At 35.2% G+C, this 16050-nt stretch overlaps 1 protein-coding gene across 15 annotated transcripts in view; it reads right to left on the bottom strand.

The window, feature by feature from the left end:
- The window catches only part of SOX5 (SRY-box transcription factor 5), a 908025-nt gene that overhangs the window by 370246 nt on the left and 521729 nt on the right, over window positions 1-16050 (bottom strand). For 2 of the 15 annotated variants that reach the window (XM_024575372.3, XM_053921739.1), the window contains exon 1: window positions 2004-2137. The exons of 11 other annotated variants lie outside the window; for them this stretch is intronic. In XM_024575372.3, coding sequence (XP_024431140.1) covers window positions 2004-2041 — 38 coding nt within the window. In that variant the 5' untranslated portion in view covers window positions 2042-2137. Of the gene's footprint in view, window positions 1-2003; window positions 2144-2807; window positions 3187-16050 lie in introns of those variants that run through there. 2 more of the 15 variants (XM_045184096.2, XM_024575373.3) reach the window with 2 other exon arrangements.

Raw genomic sequence — 16050 nt, 5'->3', positions numbered from 1 at the left:
TATTAAGAAATTTTATATTATATGACAGTTTCTAAAATTATTTAACTGCTAATATTTACAAATATGCTGTCTATACTAACAACTCAATTGATTATCACTTGCTTATTTAATTAGACAGTTAGAAAAGCATGCCTCTGGGTGACCAAAAAGAAAAGAAAAGAAAGAAAAGAAAAAGAAAAAAAAAAAGAAAATCTCACCAGGAGGAAAAAAATCATTAAGAGATTTGACCATCAGAATAGGAAAGGGAAAAGTTTAGTTTAAAAAGGGATAACTGAAAAAATACAAATAAAGTTCACAGCAGGAAAGCTTGCCTATATAGAGAAATAGGCTACAGCCTGTTAATGTGTAACTACCTTTTTATAAGAACAGTCTGTTAACACGCTTAAGAATCAGACTCAGAGTTTATTTCCAAAAAGTATAGAGTTGAAGAATACTGTTATTTAAGTGCTACTCTGCGCACATGCTGGAAAACTTACTGTGGTATATTAACAAACTGCTACATTAAGCAATAGTATGTTCCAATATTAATAACTTCAACATCTACATATGAAATCAGCTACATTTGCAAACAAAACCTTTTTAAAGAGTTAATATATAGAACTTTGAAGAGATAAATTCAAACTATTAAGAAAGCTCAATCATTCACTGGAATTATCTAGTTAGGATTCACCTTAATTTAAAAAAAAAAAAGACGAAGAGGAAATGAAAGAAAGGAGACAGTATTAAAGTATATATGTTGGCTATTTTACTTTCTTCCCTGATCTGATAATGGCTTCTCTAATATTTGGTCACATTCAAGTATTATTTTATCCTCAATATCCTTCTCTTCTATTGCTTTATTCTAGAATGTTTTAATCTTTGTCCTTTCTTTTTTCATCTTTTCATATCAAATTCAGTTGTTTGAGCGATGAACAGCTTGACTTAGCATATTTTTAACCAGCTGGTCTAGCACCTAGCTTGCATTGCATAGTCAGATACAACAAATGTTTATACAGAAGGTAGCTTTCATGAAATTGAAAAAAAAAAAGCCAGGGTATCATGCATCCTGGCTTTTTTTAGCGATTTTTTTTTAATTCACCATACAGAATACAAAGTTTGAATTCTTTTTAATGGCAAACAAAATTCTATTTATAGTTCTAAAAATGAACTCATGCTGGGATAAGAACTCAAATTTAAAAATTGCAATGTGTACTTATAGGAACACTAAGAGGGCTAAAATTCTTTCAAAGCCCTGCTTTACTTGCAATAACATCAAATGAAAGGATATTGTACATATTTCTCCAAATAGGAACTACTTAATTACAAATACACTTATTCCCATCATAGCAAAAGGAGAACATGGAGTAAATCACAATTTACTTTAAGACAGCTCGTGCAAAAAGTGGCCACTAAAACTTAGAAAGAGATCATCACTATTTCCCCCTTTTTTGACATTTCAAAAGTAATCTACTAATAGAGTGTTGTGATGTTAAATATTCTTTTAAAAGAATCTGCTCTCTTATATCAACAAAAGGTCATGTGCTTTACTGAGTAGCTTCCAAAGTTTTTCGGAAGGATCAAATAGGAACTTATAGCCTCCGTTTAACCACCACTAAAATCTTCTGTCACCCCAGGAATTGCCAGACAGAGATGTTGAAAATGGTTAACACTCTGCACAAAAGCATTTTAAAAGGTGTAGAAGGGAAGGAAAATATCAATGAAGGAAGAAAGTAAGAGAGTGAATGAGAAAGAGAAAAGCTGCGAGTGGGGGGAGAGAGAGATGCTTAATGCTCATTTAATTTCCTGTTATAGGACGCAACCTAAAAACATTGAAATCTCGGAGACTTTACAAATCAGTTCAATTGGGTCCGGGCAATCAGCACAAAAATCAGCTAACAAGATTGCAGAAACACTGGCTAAAGGCTTTTCTAACAAACAGGGGAGCATCTTCCAACTGATTCGGAGACGACTGTAAAAGGGGAGAGTTGGACTTCAATATATTAGGGGGTAAAAACTGTACTCACCTTTCAAACTCCTGAGGTAAATCAGGGTCAGTAAGCATGCTGGAAAAGCACAATTTCCCTTTGTCACAGCAGCCACCTATGATCGTCTCCAACTGAACCTGTCAAGTGAGTCCAAACCTTCTGAACCAATTGATTTTCTCTCTCTCTCTCTCTCTCTCTCTCTCTCTCTCTCTCTCTCTCTCTCTGTCTCAATCTCTCTCTCTCCCCCCTCTTCCCCCTCCCTTTCCTAGGACTCCTTGACCAGTCTCTTAAAGGGGTAGCGCACTTCCAGCAGCGGGGTCTGGCTGCTCCCCCTGCACGGAGCCGCACGCTCTCTCAGGCTGCAAAGCACTAGACAACCTCAGGATGCCTGTCCTTTCCTTTTAATTCTCTCTTCCAGACATCACCGAATGTGAGAAGTCAACTCATTTAACACATCTCCCATACTCTCCTCTAAATAACATAAGTCCTCTCCCCTCTCTCTCTCTCTCTCTCTCTCTCTCTCATACACACACCAGTAGGATTTTTTAAAATGCATTTGCTGCTGATTAAAAGAGAAATCTGTATACTAGCAGAATTGATTAAACTGCATTATTAACTTATTAAGCAAAGAAATGATAGTAATCGCCTTTTACACAAAGAATTGTTATTCCTTCTCACCCCTTTCTAGGCTCTCTAGAGCACACACGGAAACGCACACACACATACACATACACACTCACACACAACAATCAGGCATTGTTCTGAGGGAAGAAAAGCAACTTTGACAGATTGAAATATAGCAGAGGCCCCTTCAAGGAAACCTGTAAACAACTTGTCACTCACTCTGTCGGTCTCACTGTTAGCTCCTGCTTTCCACAAAGTGGTGCGAACGTCCTGGCAACCCAACCAAAGTTTCCTCAGCTCCAAACTCCATAAAACACGACGTGCGATGTGGAGGGGAATAGGTATCCACATGCCAAAATAATACGCACACACAAACACACACACCCACGAGGGGACAAAAAGCACCAGCCAAACACCCCAAAATGAAAACAAAAAGATGGGACTAAGAAACTGTCCTGCTTGGGATCGCTGAGGAGGTCAGGGATAGGAAGCGCTCCTCTAGCTGTGGGTCTCTTTAATTTCCTCTGCCCAAGCAGCCACAGATAACAAGGTGGACAAACTATGGCTTTACAGATCCTAAGCTGGCTGGCAAGGCACAGCCTCCATAGCAGTTCCAATTATCTAGATAAAAATCTGGCAGGCGAGGAAGGTAATCAGGTAATGTACCTTTGACATGAAATGACAGAGGCACATGCACACACAGACACTTACACAGACACGCACGCAGAGATGGTGGCTGCCCTGTGCACTGCAGCATCTGGTCAGGGAGTAAGCACACACTCACCAACACGAGATAGTGTGCATTCTTCACACACACACACACACACACACACACTCAGTCACACACGCTCTCCACTCCTACTGGGAGGGTTCATTCTGCACAAAAGGCTACATTACAGAGCCCGCCCCAATAAGGGAAAGAGAGAAAAAAAAGCCTTCCATTGTTGAGAGGGCAGGTCAGTTGATTAGATTTTCTGTGGAGAATTCCACGAGGAAATTCCCTTCAAAGCCGAAGTGATTAACTGGGGGCTATTCTGGAAATGGAGCAGACAATGGCTCAATAGTCTGCACAGCCAATGTCCAGGCTGGCACTGAACTCACTTTAAAAAAAAAAAATAAAAGCCAGACTCCCTGTTCTTTTCCACACATTCCCCCCCAACCCCCTCCACTCCTTCCAACTTCCCCTCCCAATTCCTTTTATTTTGCAGCTGGACAACATTAAGGGCCTTTAAAACCACAAGGGTTGACCCCACAGCAGTTTGATTAGGTCCCACTTTTTTTCCCTGGCGACAGGCAGACAGTAAGTTTACTTTCTTAGACATACCCAATGTGGCACCATACACATATTCCAAATATCAAGATCAATGATCAACCTTCTAATATTAATAAATTTATTCTTCAATCAAAGCTTATACATTTTTTGACAAAGTTGATAATAACTTAATAATGAGAGCCATCATTCACCGGGTAGCCTAAAAATAAATGTATGTCTACTACAAAATCAATGTGGAATAAGATTTAAACATGTCACTATGGAGTTAAGACACTAACAAAACACAGAATTATGACCCACCCTGAAAAAGCTGTTAAGAAGGGATGTGGCAAAAATGACTTGATGCTGACATGATTTTCATTTTCAGCAGTTGGGGAAGGGGGAAGGATATTACTCACTATTCTTTCTTGTCGTTAGCCTCAAATTATTTTTTATTACAGCAACAACCTACTCCTACATAGAAAAATGAGAAAATTATTACACTTATTTTAAATATCTGTTTTTTCAGCCCTTCTGAGACCTACAATCTGATATACTCTAATTAATAAATATACAAAAAATAAATGTTTTCTATTGTTAATATTGTTTATGGGAACTAGGGAATGGTAGCTGCATGGCTATTACATACCCTTTAAAAATAGTTTTTGCAAAAAAAAATTCTAATTAGAGAATCTTGTTTCCTCTTATATAAATAGAGAAAAATGAAGAAGGAGGGAGGTAAGTTACAGGGGCAATGGGAGCTGGAGTCAGGAAAAGGAGGAGGCAGTGAGGAGAGGATGCAGGGAGAGCACAAGGAGACATAGTGGCAGCATAAAGATAGAAACAAAGATAATGGCCATAAGGCAGGATGCTGAGATCCGTATGGTCCCAGCTGCTGTCTTGCTACAGCTAGTACCTCTGGTTGTTTCTCTGAAACTCTAATCCAGAAGGTCAGCGGAGCAGGTAGGAAAGAGAGTATGAGTGTTTGAGGCCAACTATAATATAATAAAAAAGATGCTCATATCAGAATCTTCCTTGTCTGTGGTTCTGTTTTTATAGACACTTAATATACGTACGTGTAAGTACACATATGCCAAATAAACACAAAGCACATACAGGAAAATAGTAAATGGTTTGGAAATCAGTTTAAGACCTCAACATATAAACATTACTGTAGCCATTCAAAAACAAATTATTTCTTGCACAATCATCCCTGCTGAACGATTTGAAATAAAGTAGGAACTAGACAGAAAATTTGCCAAATATAATAATGATCATTTTAATAATGGTATTTTGAAGTAGTGGAATTCTCAAGCTAATAAGGAATTTTGTTCATGTAGATTAGCTCATGGATCATAGGCAGCACAGAAAAAAGAGGTATGTATACCCCTAAGTTCCCCAGTGTATAAACTTGGGCAAAAGGAATTTAAAGTCATACAACTGGTTAGTGGTCCATTTGTTACTTGAAGCCAGATCTTATTTTGCTTGTGACACCATAACATAGAATAAAATAACACTCAAGAATTTATAGCTGAATGAAAATCCCAAGAAGGTACTCACTTTTTAAGTGACATAAAAGGCTTTCAAATAATTGCTAATGAAATTAAATTTGATATAATCTCATTGGCATGCAGTTAGAACTGTATTTGATGGTTGAATGGAATAAATATTTTTAAATATAGCTCTCTCGGCCATAAAAGTTTTCTTTCATTTGAATTCTATATTGCAAATTAGAATTTCTATAAGATTTAGAATGTCAGCCAAAGAGAAGGCAGTTCCAAAATGTTCTCATCAAATCTTATCATTGGCAATTTCATTAAAGGATTGAATTGATCTAATTGATCCAATAATGAATGGGAAATTGCTGTTATAAACTTTTTATTTTACATTAAATGTTAACATGTTTAAAAATTAAACATGTTAATGACTACCATATGATATGTGTTAAATAAAATCATATTCTTTATCTATTACCTAAAACTTTTATCATAATCAATTGGTTATGTACTTGGTATTCTCTACATAGGAATTAACATTTGAATATGATTTTGCTGTACTATTATAAGTAGATCTCCAGTAGGTTTCATAAGATCTGTAGATTAAGATACACTTTATTTTTTTAATTTTTAAAAATTTTTATTGTTATTCAATTACAGTTGTCTGCATTTTCTCCCCACCCCTCCACCCCACCCCAGCCAAACCCACCTCCCTCCCCCTTGATTTTGTCCATGTGTCCTTATAGTAGTTCCTGAAAACCCCTCTCCCCAGATTAAGATACACTTTAGTATTCACTGAACATCTATTAAATGCTTACCAATATGTTAAGTACTAAGACTTTAAAAAAAGAAATCAAGAAAAATTTGTGACAAATCTAATATATATGGTCAAAATCCAAATTGTTTCATGCCCAAACCCTCTAAAGCAAATATGTTAAGAAAAGTTACGACCAAAATAAATAAGCAAATAAAAAAAATGATGAGAACTTAATTGAATAATAATTAAATTAGTGGGAAATATGAAAATGATCTACAAATGCAAATATAAAAATATAAATACATCTTCTGAGAAGACCAGAGCACAAACTGCAACAGCCTATTAAAAATTATTTTTCATTTAATGAGTCTCTTTGACACTGCTGCATTAGTATATGGAAAATGGAATGAACCTGGAAAAGTGTGCTTTTGAGCTCATGTTGTTTGCATTGCAAATATAAACAGGAGGCTCACACAGGCTAAGGAAATGTAAGATATGCTACTGAATTCTGCTGGAAAATTCTCAAAGAGAATAGAGGAACTTTTAAGATCATAAACAAATTATTTCCAAATCACCTCTTACAGGTATTGTTTCAAGCAAGAATTTCTAATATCTCTCTCATTTAAAAGGAAGTACTTCTGTTCCCACATTTTAAGAGAATTGTAAATATTTTCTATTTTAATAACTGAAATAGAAATATGTGGTCACAGATACAGATTATACTTTAATATTTGATATATGTTCCTACCATCAATCTTTAGTTTTTTCATTTTATGGAATTTGAAAGGCTATTTTTGAGAAATGAAACATTCAGTGCTACAATCACAATGAATTCAAAGCAAATCAGTGTCAGATGGTACAAAATTGTATTGAATAAACTTGACACGGAGGCATTAAGAAACTGTTCACCTATTTTTTTCTCCTCACTGTTTTATTCTCCTTACTTGGTCACAAAAACACTAAAAAAGAACCTTCTACTTAAAAAAAAAAAGAGATCATTGACCTAATATGTGTAGTTTAAAACTTTTAGTCTTATAATTGAAAGTCAATAGCCTATCTTTTTAATATTTTATTTATTTTTAACTTTATTTTTGTTGTTGACACTATTACATGTGTCTCCATCCCCCCACTTTGCCCACCTCCACCAAGCCCCCACCCCCTTCTCTCTGGCTTTAACCTTCTTTCATCCAATCCCTTCCTAACCCTTCCCCTCTGACATGTATTTTCTTTTTTAAATACCTAAACTTCGATTCTCTACAACATTTATGCCAGAGAATTGGCACATAAGCCTACTTATGGTATTGTCAGTTAGTTACTTACTTAGCTAGTTAGTTAATTAGAATACAAATATGAATTGTCCTCAAATCACATTTTTGACCAACTAGTGCTATTTAAGAACACATTAAAAATGTGTTCACTTTAGAAACTCTAGTCTCATAATTTTCAGAAAGAGATGATGTCATTCTCAGTAACACCTCCCACCAATTGATATCGTACTCTTTATTACCTTCAGAATAATTTGAAGAAATTAAAAAATAATAGGTTTTACTTTTTAAGACTTTCTACCAGTCACTGTGAGGCACATAAAATGAAATTATCTCATTTAATATTCAAAACTACAATAGGAGGCATGTAGTTGTATTATCCCAAGTAAAAATGAGGAAACTGAGGCTTATAAAAAGAAGTGAATTGATTTGTCTGAGGTCCCCAAACTAGCAAGTGCAGATAGGGAAGCCAAAGATATGAAATCTTCCCTCTAAAGTTCTCAAAAGGCACCTAATGCTAATTATTTCAAAAATAGCTTTATAGCAATTAAATATCTAGTACAAGGAATGTGCTTAATAATTATGTTTTAATGCTAAGTGAATGACCAAACTTTGGACAAAGTTAGGTTGATTGTCCCATCCTGACAAATAATTTGATCGAAAAGTTGATTTTTACACAGCATTAAAAAGTTTAAGAAAGTACTCATTGCATTTTTGGTGATCATAAACACAAAACTTAACAGAAATAATATATTTGGGTCTCTATTAAAATAATATTTAAACATTCCCTTCCTTATTATGATTACATTTTTGGAATCTGAGGCAAAATACCTGTTTTCTAGTCCCCGTGTTACTACTTCGCATTGGAATATTTGTCTTACAGAAAGAATAGTTTCAGGCAAAGAGTGTCTATTAGGAAGATAAGACCAACTGCAGTTATACTTTTATTATTTTTACTCATTACACCATCATCTCTCCTTGTGATGGGGAGTGATGTTTAATGGCTGTCAGCTCATGGGGATGAGAAAGACATGAACCAATCACTCAGGTAGTAAAACTCAGTAGACACCTAGCGAGTAAAATATCCATATAACCTATGAGAAGATAAGCCATTCAAATGGGATCATATCTTTAAAAAGTGTCTTTGGCTATTCAGCCCTTGGCCTATTTTTAAATTAGGGATTTTTTTTTTTGGTTTTTTTGTTTTGTTCTTTTTTTGGCGTTGAGTTGTATAAGTTCTTTATAAATTTTGGATATTAACACCTTATCAGATGTATCAGCAAATATGTTCTCCTATTCTGTGGGTTGCCTTATTATTTTGTTGATGTTTTTCTTTGCTGTGCAAAAACTTTGTAGTTTGAAGTAGTATCATTTGTTTGTTTTTTCTTTTGTTTCTCCAAGGAAGACATACAGATGGCCAATAGACATATGAAAAGATGCTCAACGTCACTAATCATCAAAGAAATGCAAATTAAAACCACAATGAGATAACATCTTACACCTGTCAGAACAGCTATCATCAATAAATCAACAAAAAACAAGTGCTGGTGAGGATGCGGAGAAAGGAAAACCCTTTTGCACTGTTGGTGGGAATGCAGACTGGTGCAGCCACTGTGGAAAGCAATATGGAGTTTTCTCAAAAAATTAAAAATGGATCTGCCTTTTGATCCAGCGATCACCCTTCTGGGAATACATCTGAAGGAAACCAACACACTACTTTGGAAGAACATAAGCACCCCTACGTTCATTGCAGCATTATTTACAATCACCAAGATACACAAGCAGCCCAAGGGCCCCCCCAGTAGATGAGTGGATAAAACAGCATTGGGACATTTACACAATGGAATACTACTTGGTTGTAAAAAAAAAAAAAAAAGAATATTTTACCCTTTGTGACAGTATGGATGGACCTGGAGAACATCATGCAAAGTGAAATAAGCCAGTCAAAGAAAGACAAATACCATATGATTTCACTCATAGGTGAAAATCTAATGAACAAACTAATAAGCAAAATAGAGACAGACTCATAGATAGAGAGCAGGATGACAGGTAAGGGGGAGAAATTTAGGGGATAGAGGGATTGAGCAAAGAGGAAAAGACTCATGGACATGGGCAACAGTGTGTTGATTCTCAGGGGAAGGAGGGTATAAGATCAGCAAATGGTAATAGAAAAAATACAAAAAATAAAAAAATAAAAATAGTATCATCTGGAAAAGAAAAGTGCTTTTGGCTACTAAATAGTAATTTCTCAACCTGGAAATACATCTGCGGAGAACACTGCACTGACGTTTTATTGTAAATGAGAGGACAGCTCAGTGAGTAGTAGCACCATGACCTTGCTAACACAGGACTTGGGTTCTTATGTTATTTCTGCAAAAATTTTAGTACACACCTTCCAGCAAACTTTCCCACTGTCCATGTATGTATTTCTTGATACTAACTAATTAGAACAGAAATAAGAGCTAAAACTGGGTAAAGTATGAAACTATTTGGACACTTAGCTTCATTTTGAAGTTGATTATGCTTGTCTATTCTCTATATTCTCCTGTGATAGCTTAGTAAGTGACAAATAAATCTTATCATAGTAAATGAAAATGTTGCCCCTTAACAATGTTCAGTGTATTTCTATCTAGAATAGCACAGAAAGAATTATGACTAAGGAAGTTAGGAGGCCTGTCCTCTAAACTAGGAGTCTCCACCCCCCAAGCCGTGGACCAGTACAGGTCTGTGGCCTGTTAGGAACTGGGCCTGGAGGAAAGCTCACCTGAGCTCCACCTCCAGTCTCCATCTTCTGAGACCCTCACCTGGTCCACAGTAGGAGGTGAGTGACAGGTGAGGGGCGGGGAGGAAGTGAGGGTTGCTCCGTCTCCTGCCCCCTCCTCCCTGTCTGTGGGAAAACGGGTCCCTGGTGCCAAAAAGGTTGGGGACCTTGCTCTAAGGAGAGCCTGTGTTCGTTCCCAACTAGTCATGTGGTCTCACCTAAATCTAACATCTCAGGAAAGATGAGTTTTAAGGTCCGTTTTCACTCTCAAATTCTGATACAATAACTGCTTCTTTGATGAGTCAATTTATAATTTGCAAAATAAAATTTCTTACCCTTCTCACTGTTAAAACGGTTACATAGGCTTTTTAAAACTTTTAAGACTTGTCCTTGTAATTTTTTTAACCCTTTAAAGTATAATTACATAATTTCATTCACACACATATAAGATGATAAGGAAAATAAAACTTTTATTAATTAAAGTTAATTCAGCTAAGTTCTATTAAATTGAAATGATCAGGAGAATTTGATCACAAAAAAGACCATGTTTTCAAAAGAACTAATTTTATAACTGATATAATCTATTTGTAAATCTGAAAGATTTGTGTGCTTGAATTTTCAAGTCACTACTTTCGTTTTCTCAGCTACAATGGCATTTATTAGCATTACCTAATTCATGAGAGAATTAAAAGCAGTTCATTACTATATTGAACATGTCACATGTGTGTGATGACAGTGACTGGCGTGTCGGGAGAAATAAAAGCAAAGTCTGCTGTTATCCAGAATTTCAAAACACAAATGAGAGACTCAAAGACAGACTAAGAAGTTGAAATGTTAGAAATCCTGACAGGCAAATTGTATTCAAGAAAACCTAGTTTTTAAAATGAATTTTGTGAACACTCTGTAGAACTCCTGCCAAATAACATCTTTTTTATGTTATCGGTAAAAAAATTACTTACTGCCATAATATAGAGATCAATTCATTACGACTATCCACAGGATAAAAAAATGCAAGAAAGCAGACTTTACCAAAAGAATGCATTCATTCAATTACTCAACAAATACTTTCAGAAACTTGAATCTACACTTGTACTGTAAACCATCTACATATTAAGATTTTATTGTGTATACTGCATACTTTCACAAAATGGAAAAAAGATAAATTAGTGCTAATTTACAACTATTAATGGTATCAAATGATACATTAGTATTTAAAGACACCTATATATTAATTAACAGTAAACAAATTATGTGTCTATAATTAGAAACATTTATTTTTAATTTTGCTTCAAGTCAAGGCATAGACTAAAGTGTGACAAGCATTTGTAAGATATGACAGCATCCTAAGCGCATCTTTAAAGATATGTCTATGTCTACTATGTCCTTCCTGGTTTGTGGCCCATTTACGCTCAATAAATCCAATCATATAAACACCAAAAATTCTAAATGACAAAAGGCTCTCAAGTTGGAAAAAATATGGCTCCATGATATATAAAGAGCTCTTTGAAATCAATAAGAAAAATATAATCTAAGAGCACAAGAGAAAAATAAGTTGTTCCAAGAAAATAAGAATGATTCTTAAACAAAGGAATGATGCTCAGCATCCTTCAGTGAAGTACAATTTACAACTACAATGTGATAGCCATTTTCAACCTATCAGCTTGGCAAAAAATCAAAGCTTGGATTAACATTTTATATTAAATTGTACTATTTATTCATAAATGATTTCTTATCTCCCTTGCTATACTGCCATGGTGATGGAATTTATTTCTTATTCCATTGACTTTATCTTAGTCTTATAACTAGTGTTTGATTTAGCCTAGCCACCTGATCTTGTTTCTGCCTTCCACCATGATATAACATATCCTAGACAAAGCCTGCTCCATCAGCCTGGGTCCGCCAGTGAGAAGAAACATGGGGTAAGTTTTCAATGTGAGTCCACTGTTTTTAAAAAAAATATATGTAAGTATACATAAATTCAATTATTCAAATACACATGTAATTAAATTAAACCTTTCTAATCATTACCCATCAACTATATACAATATTTCCCAAATTCAGATAGGCAGACCCAACACATATTTTTGGAGGCCTATAATTAATGTGTGATTTTTAATTATTAAAAAGTATTTTACCTGCTTGGAAAAAAATTCTCATTTTTAACAATAATCCTCATTTAAAGATGTTTTCACTGAATATAACTTTCTTTTCTAGAAGAAACATTCCTTTAAAAAAAATTCAAAGATTGCAGTGAATATATTCTTGGAGTATGTAATTTTTTCTTTATTTTTCTTTAAAAGAAGCTTGTGTATAATTCAAGTTTGAGAGGTGACAGCCTTATTATAAATCAAATATTTGGCTCTCACTCTGCCATCTCTTCCTTACCCAGCCTCCTCTCTGCCAACATGCCATGAACTTCATGCCCCTGCTCCACTAGACAGGTCTAGTTGTGGGCAAACAGCCTGTCATTTCTTCCTTTAATGATTTTGTGTGAACTGTTTATTCTTCCTGGAATATCTTCCAAACTCCCGTACCACTATGTGGCATGCTAATTTCTACTTATCTTGTAAGATCTGTTGAAGCATCAGACCTTATTGGAATCTTATCTTCATCCCTCACCTGTTAACTTTCTTGGGATTCCCATAATACAAGTAGAGCATAAGTTCCCATTACGTGGCTCTAAGCTTTATAAAGATACACGGTTTTGATTTGTTCATTTCTGCCCAGGGGTGTCCAACCTGCAACCCATGGGCCACATGCAGCCCCAGATGGCTGTGAATGCCACCCAACACAAAATCATAGATTTACTTAAAACATTCTGAGTTTTGTGTGTGTGTGTGTGATTATGTGCCATGATGTACTTAATGTGTGGCCCAAGACACAGAAAGAGACGCATGATGCAGAGACACGAAAAGGTTGGACTCCCCTGCTAGACCAACCATTTCAAGTTCTGTAATACCTATGGCATTCTCTAACTAAAGAAAAAAAATCCAGAGACTCAGAACCCTGTGTTTCTGGGTACTGGTACATATGTGTGTGGGTGTGTATACATACCTATGTGTGTGTATGCACACACACATATATTATTATGATGATGACCATTATTATTATCAATATTATTATAAAAGGTTACCCATCACAATCATTTACCTCAATGTTTTCGAGCACAGTCTCTTTCCTAAGATCAGGACATGCTCCCCACTCATATCATCACCTTTACAGCTAGGTTTAAATACTGCTTCCTCAAGAAAGCTTTCCCGGGACAAGGATTGAAGTACAAGAAACAACATGTCCTGAAGTGTTAAAGTTCATGGACAACAATGATATTAACAGAAGTTTGGAAGTTGGCATTGATTGTGGGAAAAGTGATATTACATTGAATATGACATAATGGCAGAACATATAAGTATGGTTTCCAACTTAGAGATGGAAATATTCCACTTAATTATGTAAAAATATCATAGAAAAAGTAAATTTTATTTATATGTATGAAAGGCTCTTTTATAAGGTAATATACTAAACTAACAAGGTTAAAAGCTTCAAGAAAGGATAAACAACATAATGACTATCTTTTTAAAAAGAGGCTTATTTAAAAGCCACAGACCTGAGGAATTAGGCAGTCCCTGGTGAGAGATTCTCTTACAATACCAAGAGAACAGAGTCCATCTCTGGCAAATGAAATCATAAATTCTATAGGCGTCCCCCACCCCTCTGGCACATGCACACATGCCCACACACACACACGCATGCCCAAACACAGCACATAGAAGCATGCACGCACATATTTTATTCCCTTTCACAACAAGGTCTCCAGAAGGAACATAGGGCCTCCATATTAGGAACTGCATCTGAAAAGGAAAGTATCGCCTGAAGGTATCCTCCAGGAAAAACACATGAGTGAAAATGCTAAAATTAAAATATCTAAAGTTTTTGAGAAAAAGGTAACGTGCTAGCCACGACTTTCGAACATAATGGACTTCTTCATTCATTTCATAATGGCAATAACTCCTACCAAACACAACGGCCATTTCATTGTTATGTGTCCAGATGCTGTTTTGGCAATTAGGCAGTCAATGCCATTTTCACTGCATTGAAAGTGATCAAGTATGCAATTGCCCACTGTTGTCCTTTTCTTCCAGTACAAAGATTTGAACCTTATTTTTGATCTAAAAATATTCCATTTATATCTCTTTGTTGATAGATTTTCCTGTTGCTTTACTTCAAGGTCCTGTAGAAATCATTAGTGACATTATGCCAAGGGCTGAACCTCATAAGCAACCTGAACAGTTTGATTCACTGAAAAACCAACCCACAATTCACTAAAAGAAAATGTAATAATGACCTGTCCAATTAAAACGGTTAAATTAAATGGAGAGAATCTAATGATTTCCCCTTATCATTCTGATATTCTAGAAGCATGGCAGGGGAACAGTAAATACCAACGCATGTGAAAGATGCCCACTCTATTGTAGTTTAAGGAAAGCGAGCAAAATCTTTTAAAAGGAAACTGCACTATTACATAAAGGGCACTCTAATGGATGCATCTAAGTACAAAAAGGGGCAAATAACCTCCTCTAAATTAAAACATATTTAAATAAATTCTTCAGCCAATTAGACAAGTAGGAAGCTATCCTATTAACATGCTGAGGAAGTACAGAGAAAATAGGAAAGGCTGCCTAAGCATAAGAGTAGTTATGAAAAACACAAATGAGACATCACTTATGTTCTATTAGTTTAAAAATAATACATTTCTCTAGTTTCTATAATTCTTGTCAAATACATATAACCGTGCCTTCCAGTCATATACATGCATTTTTGTTTGCATACCTTCAGTTAAAGAAATTATAAAAGCAGACTCGAGGAACTGTCCTTCATCCTGAATGTGGCATACCCATAGAAAAGCAAACTCCAGCACCAGGGAGAAGTACACTGGTTAATTTAATGACCTGACTGTAGAAAGCTTGCAGAGATATGTTCAACAGGATTAGAACTGACGATATCTGAGTCTAGCATGCATGAATGAATGAGGTACAAGAAGTTGGAAGACTCTAAATTGTATTCAGCGAATGGTTTTTGCATTTGAAGTGTACACTATTTAAATAAGCATTCTGCAAGTAAAAACAGGCTGCTAATAAACTAGCTATAATTGGTTAATAAAAATCTAAAGCAGTCGTCTCCAAACTTATTAGCCTTGGAACAACACTTTCTCAAAAATGAAACAACAAACCTTGAGGAAAATAGAAATATGAAACTAAAGAGTAGGTGTGAGTTTGTGTGGTGGTGTTTGGAGCATAGTCAGTAACAGAGTATTTCACTAAATCTCTCCCTTCGAAGCATAGTTAGAAAAACATCACACCAAAATAATTCTAAATATCTACAGAGGCAAATTAAAATATATTTTGGGAAATACCTATTGGAACATCAAAAGAATTTAAACTAGATTCTTATAGGTATTTTTTAACTTATACCATAAAATACCCGATTTTATCACACTTGCTCTTTTTCCCTATATCTATGATTTTGTCACTATCCTAAGTACTATACAAATATAATTGTTATATTCCCTACTGTTCACATGTATTCCTCAGAAACAATCATTTACTATCCCTTTTATTTATGTTACTACCAATCCTGGGGCAGGAAAATCATATCTAAGTTACTAAGTATTTTATTCTTTCTTCGAAGACACGTAGCTCTCCTGTTAGCACAGGAGTTTCAACATAAGATATCCAGGAAAATATAACATGTTCACATTTCCTTCTAGGTCAATCTTGAAAGGGAACCTAACATAATATATTCCTAGAGAAGATTGTTCATTGTTTTGTTGTGTAAAGTCCATCATAACAATGATTGCCTAAGTTTTCCTGTATTTGCTCCATAAAAAGTCCAGCCATTGTTAATATATAAAAAACAGTTTGTACAACATCGATG

The sequence above is a fragment of the Desmodus rotundus genome, chromosome 3 (assembly GCF_022682495.2).
Source record: "Desmodus rotundus isolate HL8 chromosome 3, HLdesRot8A.1, whole genome shotgun sequence".
Taxonomy (NCBI): Eukaryota; Metazoa; Chordata; class Mammalia; order Chiroptera; family Phyllostomidae; genus Desmodus; species Desmodus rotundus.
Note: the sequence above shows the minus strand (reverse complement) of the source record. Positions and strands in the feature narration are given on the sequence as shown.